Source organism: Silurus aristotelis (genome assembly GCF_946808225.1).
Source record: "Silurus aristotelis genome assembly, chromosome: 11".
Classification (NCBI taxonomy): Eukaryota; Metazoa; Chordata; class Actinopteri; order Siluriformes; family Siluridae; genus Silurus; species Silurus aristotelis.
The window spans coordinates 26,660,165-26,667,528 of record NC_139584.1 but is presented as its reverse complement, the minus strand read 5'-3'; the positions used below and the strand labels follow the sequence as shown (position 1 = coordinate 26,667,528).

The 7,364-nt window shown below is 34.1% G+C and overlaps 2 protein-coding genes across 2 annotated transcripts in view; both read left to right on the top strand.

The window, feature by feature from the left end:
• nkx2.7 (NK2 transcription factor related 7) overlaps positions 1 to 1,819 on the top strand; it is a 2,949-nt gene extending 1,130 nt beyond the window's left edge. Inside the window, exon 2 of the mRNA XM_083553381.1 lies at positions 893 to 1,819. Coding sequence (XP_083409507.1) covers positions 893 to 1,491 — 599 coding nt within the window. The 3' untranslated portion in view covers positions 1,492 to 1,819. The remainder of the gene's footprint in view (positions 1 to 892) is intronic.
• Positions 1 to 7,364, top strand: part of klhl22 (kelch-like family member 22) — a 279,020-nt gene that overhangs the window by 32,260 nt on the left and 239,396 nt on the right. The window lies entirely within an intron of this gene.

Below are 7,364 nucleotides of genomic sequence, written 5' to 3'. Positions count from 1 at the left end.
TTTTCTTATTGATTTGTTATTAGAATTGTACAATGACAGTAAAAAAAACAGAAACCGTTATTAAAAACAAACAAAAATAAAATACAAGTAAAACATTAAGAATTCATTTAAAATATCAGTACAAATCTATCAAATCTGAGGTCTATTAAACGATTAAGAGAATGAAGATTACTTTCAAGGAGCTGACGAATTTATATATAAATGTTGTCTAAGGTCTTAATACGTTATTAATAATAATAATAATAATAATAATAATAACAATAAAAATAATAATGATAGTAATAATAATAATAATAATAATAATAATAATAATAGTAATAATATTAATGATGGTAATAATAATAGTAATAATAATAATAATAATAATAATAATAATAATAATAATAATAATAATAGCGTTTCTATTGCTGACTAAATTATAGAATGTGTTTCCAATTTATACGTCGAAAGTTGGGTTTTGTTGTAATAAATGGATTCTGTTGAGACATGAACAACAACAAAAAATAGCACTGAGCATTAGATCTTTTCCTAAACATGGTTACCTTTAAAAACAATTATAATAATACAAATGTACAAAGAAAAGAGTGAACCAATAATGGTGCCATTCCATCCACAAAGAATAGTATGTCATTGTTATATTACAGATATTATTTTCTGAAAGTGTAAAATTGATATGAACATGATATGAATAAGAAGGTGAAATGATTGTGAGCCTGAACCCCTCCTGTAGATGTTCATTCCATTGTATTATGGAAAAATAATAATATAATATAATATAATATAATATAATATAATATAATATAATATAATATAATATAATATAATATAATATAATATAATATAATTGTTTGTACATGTATGTCATTGTTTTCTGGTCTGTTTTTTTACACAGGTGCATGTGAATTAGAGGAGTCGAGCTGCGTGGACGGCAAACCGGAAGCGTCTGGTGCAGAAGACAACAGACCGAAGCCACGCTCTCGCCGAAAACCGCGCGTGCTCTTCTCGCAGACTCAGGTGTTCGAGCTCGAGCGGCGTTTCAAGCAGCAGCGCTACCTGTCCGCGCCGGAGCGCGAGCAGCTCGCCGCCGTGCTCAAGCTCACCTCCACGCAGGTAAAGATCTGGTTCCAGAACAGGAGGTACAAGTGCAAGAGGCAGCGGCAGGATAAGAGCTTGGAGCTGGCCGGCGGTCACCCTCTGCCCCCACGCAGGGTCGCCGTCCCGGTGCTCGTGCGTGATGGGAAGCCCTGCCTCGGCGGAAGCCACGCGGCGCCCTATAACGTCGCGGTGGGCACGTACCCGTACAACAGCTACTACAACAGTTATGGAAATAATCCATACGCCTGTAACATCAGCTCGATGCCATCGTTCAGCAACAGCACGCAAATTCCTAATCACATAATGGACATGAATCTCAGCATGGCAGGTGCTGATGGAGCTCTTGGACAGCAAGGACCGTTTCAGACCGCGTTAACCGGAATCCGAGCGTGGTGAAGACACTGTGGACATAAAGACTCGAACCTGGTACTCACAATGGCATGTGATAAGACTGAGATGAGAGACTGAGCCCCATAAAGTTGCATGGTACAGATCACTACGGTTATGGATCACACTGACAAGCCGTGCAAAAAAAAAAGCAAAAATGCCCCAGTGTTTTCCAAAAGGAAATGCATGCATCATAAAACTGTGTGCGAAGACTGTAATATGATTTAATTATGATTTTTTTTTTTTAACACTTTGGCGGTTTCGGTGATTTTATGTGCAAATGTATTGTGTATAAACATTTTTTTATAATAATAAAATATACTTCTTATTAACACTATTACATATTCATTTGTTTTATAAACTACCTCTTCTGATTTCTTACAGTGTCAAATATCATCTGACTTGCTTACAGGTGTGTGTTTAAAATTTTTTGGGGATTTTTGTAAAATTCCTGGGATCAATCCCATTAAAAACATCCTGGATTCAGGACTGAAAAAAATCATGATTTTTTCGCCTATGAAAAATATTTCAAGAGCCAACTGTTTCTAAATTATTTTAAAAATAATTATATATTTTAAGAAAAACGTGACAGAGAAATCTGTGTTATTTCAGAGGGATATTAAATAATTTTGTCCAGAATAATTTTTAACAATATAAAGAATTAGGGCTTCAGTTGAAGTATTTCCATTCCACATTATGTAAAAAAAAAAAAAAAGTTGACATAATTAAAACCATGTATATTTGAAAGATCCGGGGTTTTTTTTGGTTTTTTTTTAATAATATAATGAACCTGGATCTAAATTTGGACTAATATGTATTTTTATTTGGAAATATAACTATAAATGTAAAACAAAAAAATAACTGCAAATTTGTGTAGTGCAATAAATACATACAATATCTATATTGATGATGAGGTCAGTATAAAATAAAAAATATCATATAAAAAAATATATATTCTTATTCTAATAAAAAGCAGATTTTTCCAGAAATTTAGATTCTCAAACACATGCTGCTAAATGTTTTATTTGTTTATTTGTTTTACGCGATTAAAAAACATATCTAACAATGGACACAGTATCACTGACACAAGGTTTTATTTCGTTTTTTTCTATTTTTCAATTGTTATTAGACTTTGGGAATTTAAACGTATTATAAAAATTTTTTGTAATTTATTTATAAGCCAGATGTTCAGTCTGCACACATCTGGCTCACGTCTGCTGAGTTCCGATGCAACTAAAAACTTTTTTTAAGTGTTAAAAAATAGGACTAATATAAAAAAATACATGAACTAAAAATGAGATATTTTATATCTTATGTCTTAATCTAAAATGCCTAATAAAGATCTTGAATTGATTTTTCGCATTGCATGAACTCATCATTTAATTCAATCCTAAGAGCAACATTTACAGTAAATAAACTGAATTATCAGTGTTGAATTATTTCCTCTCAGTCCGACACGTGTAATCAGGAGCTATTAAAAACAGGTGTTAATGCAACACTTACAGACCTAATAGGGTAATAAATCGGGGTAGTTGCTGACAGACTGAAGAGCAATACGCGCACTGTAAAACATCTAATGGAGCTATCAGTTCAATTAGGTCTAATCTCTTCGATCTTAATGCGGCGCGATGAGCTTGTCATTGGAGTCCCATTAGGCAAACAGATAACGCAGGAGCACTGGGCTGATAAGACAGAAAAAGGACCTGAGAGTAAACAGAGGAGCAGACACACCGGCACTGCATGGCTCACACCACCGGACACACCGCCGGCAGCCACCACATCACACCCAGGAGCCTGTAGACCTTCTCACCTGTACACTTTTTTACACAGCGACTTAAATCAGAATCACAGGGCTCAAGTGTTGCATTCCCTTTTTTTTTCAGCTACTCTAGATTTGCTGAAATGCTTCAAATGTGTTAAGTCACACATTTCCGTTGTATTCACGTGCCATGCAAAATGCTATGCGATAAAAATGCTATTATTATGAGACTTTGTTCTTCCATAGTATAAACTGTACCGGGGTCTAAAACGTTTTGCCAGCATCAATGGGCCCATTTTAATTCGGATATATAAATATATATATATATGTATGGTGTTCTATATATCTATATAGAACACCAAGTGTTCAAAGTACTACATAAATATAGACCACACACACATATACTGTAAAGCCTATAGGGTTAATTTACAAACAAAATCCAATCTACCCAAACCATCAGACCAAATAGTTTAATGAGTGATCAATATTCTGCTTGACTCATTCGATTATACATTGTACTTTTAAATGGCCATTCACTTGGGCTCACAACAATAATTAAAATCATACATCGAAAATACTTTCTGTAAAACTCTAGAAAACAAACCACAGTCCCTTTAATGTCCTTAAACCCTGCTTTTAACAACTAGTCTTTCTAAAACACTAAGCTGTGGTAGATCAAGCTCTCTGACTTTATAAGCTCTGACTGTTTAAGCTTTATACTGCCAAATTCTGCCTATCTGTAGTAGGTTTAGAACATAGACTAGCATAATAGAATTCTGTTTAGCTCTATAATTCGAAGAAACTGGCTATTTTTAGTAGATCTAGAACACTAGCCAACTAGCAAACTATACTGTAATTGTAGAATTATTAATATATATAATATTTATAAAAATAATTAAATAAATTTATGAATGTAGAACATCTAGAACACTGAGTAGCATAATAATTATTGAATATTGACACACATTAGTAATTTTAAGACAGTGACAGTCTGTCGTTGATCCACAGACCCTGACTAGCATCATAATTACAGAACAAAGGAATATAAGAGAGTGAGCAGACACTGACCATTGACAAACTTTGGTGATTCTAAAACACTGAATATTTGTATTCATTCTAGATCATTGACAAATCATTGGTCAAAACTGATTATCTTTAGCCTTTCTGCGACACTAACTAGCTGTCGAAGCTCTAAAACACTGAATATGTATCTGTATGCATATTTTATTCTTTGCATATTACTTAGCTGTAGTAATAATTTTAAGAATGTAGTAATTTAATTGTAATGGAATAAGAGACTATCTATCTATTGTAGCTCTAGAACACTGACTAGCTTTAGTAATTGTACAACACTAACTAGCTGTTGTAGCTCTAGAACACTGAATAGACTTAGCAATTCAAAAAGGATATCTATCTATCGCAGCTCTAAAACACTCACTATTTATAGTAACTCTACAACAGTAATTAACTGTAGTAGCATTGGAACACTAACATTAGTAATTGTAAGATATTGCAAAGCTGTAGTATCTTTGAAACACTAACTAGCTTTAGTAAAATCTAAAAAAAAAAAAATAGTGGAAAAACATTGCTGAAAAAATAACAATAAAACGTTAGCTTTTGTCATTCTAAAACATTTCTAGCGGTAGTCATTGTAAAACACTGACTAGCTTCTATTATACAACATTACCAAGCTATACTAGCTTTAAAACACTGACTGGCTTACGTATTTCAAAAAGAGATGTAAAGAAACTCTAGAACACTGAGTAGATTTAGTAATTCTAAAACACTAACTAGCTGTAGTAGCTTTAGAACACTGACTAGCATTAAATATACATTAATAACTAGCTGTATTGGTTTTCAAACACTGACTAGCATTGATTATCTATCTATCTATCTATCTATCTATCTATCTATCTATCTATCTATCTATCTATCTATCTATCTATCTATCTATTTATCTATCTATCTATCTATCTATCTATCTATCTATCTATCTATCTATCTATCTATCTATCTATCGCAGCTCTGGAACACTGACTAGCTTCAATAATTCTAAAACACTAACTAGCTGTATTGGCTTTCGAACACTGACTAGCATTAAATATACATTAATAACTAGCTGTATTGGTTTTCAAACACTGACTAGCATTGATTATCTATCTATCTATCTATCTATCTATCTATCTATCTATCTATCTATCTATCTATCTATCTATCTATCTATCTATCTATCTATCTATCTATCTATCTATCTATCGTAGCTCTGGAACACTGACTAGCTTCAATAATTCTAAAACACTAACTAGCTGTATTGGCTTTCGAACACTGACTAGCATTGATTATCTATCTATCTATCTATCTATCTATCTATCTATCTATCTATCTATCTATCTATCTATCTATCTATCTATCTATCTATCTATCGCAGCTCTAAAACACTGACTAGCATTATTAAGTCAAAAAGAGACTATTAGTTCACATATACATGTATTATTTTATATGAATAATGTTGCTATATTGCTCCACTATAATGAAGTACATCATAATTAATATTTAAAAATTAATCATGACTGAGAATTGGTAAAGATTTCAAAGTGAGATGTGTCCTTGCCTTCATTGTTATGGTCCAATCAACTGTTTAAAATATAAAAATGTTTATTATCGAAAAGCTTCTATCCTTTTTGGGCACCACAGCAAGTCAATAAAAAAAGTGAATAATATGCAAAATGCACTCAGTAATTGTTGTCTACATACAATAAGTAATTAACAATCTGTAAGGTTTTATTAAAGAACATCTCTGTGTGATTACACCGGTGATAAATCATGCAGTCAAAACAAAACTAAAAAAGTAGTGTATCATTGACAGTTATGGAAAGTGAAACTGAAGTGCTTTCTCGAAGGATAAATCTTGTCCTAGTTAAGCTTGATATCTGACTCGTGGGTGTCTCTATGGCGAGGATCAGGGTGGAGATACAAACACTCTCAAAAGTCTCATTAACGCTGAAGCCAGATAAGGCAAAAAGATGCCTATACGGCTTGGAGCAATATTTAGCAGACTGATAAGAGACATGTACACAGCTAAGAGCAGTATTTGGCAGCAGGCAGACAGAGTGGAGACTGCAGCCACTTGAAGCGATCAGATAAGCTGTGTGTGTGTGTGTGTGTGTGTGTGTGTGTGTGTGTGTGTGTGTGTGTGTGTGTGTGTGTGTGTGTGTGTTTCAGTAGGTAGGAATGTGTATGTGCAACATGTAAGAGTAAGACCCTGTGTTGAGTTTGGGTTTAGATGTTTATATATGTGTGTGTGTGGGGGGGGGGGGGGTAAATATCCTCGTAGGCACCCACAAGAATAGGAATGGGACAGCTTTGAGATGAAGATATTTGGATGGTCCTTACTCGAAAAGATTTCCTTGTGGCTGCCAGGAGGTAATGGATAGATGTTTGTGTAACACATAATTTATTGTTGTCATTAGTAGGTCCTCACAAGGATAGTACAACCAAAATATCTGTGTGTGTGTGTGTGTGTGTGTGTGTGTGTGTGTGTGTGTGTGTGTGTGTGTGTGTGTGTGTGTGTGTGAGTGAGTGAATGAGTGATAGATTGTGTGTCTAAGTGTGTGTGTGTGTGTGTGTGTGTGTGTGTGTGTGTGTGTGTGTGTGTGTCGGAATTAATTTGTGTAACACATAATTAATTGTTGTCATTTGAAGGTCCTCACAAGGATAGTACAACCAAGATATCTGTGTGTGTGTGTGTGTGTGTGTGTGTGTGTGTGTGTGTGTCAGAATTTATTTGTGTAACACATAATTATTTGTTGTCTTTTGAAGGTCCTCCCAAGGATAGTAAAACCAAAAAATCTGTGTGTGTGTGTGTGTGTGTGTGTGTGTGTGTGTATGTGTGTGAATGAGTGATAGATTGTGTGTCTAAGTGTGTGTGTGTGTGTGTGTGTGTGTGTGTGTGTGTGTGTGTGTGTGTGTGTGTGTGAGAATTCATTTGTGTAACACATAATTAATTGTTGTCTTTTGAAGGTCCTCACAAGGATAGTACAACCAAAAAATCTGTGTGTGTGTGTGTGTGTGTGTGTGTGTGTGTGTGTGTGTGTGTGTGTGTGTGTGTAAGTGAATGAGTGAT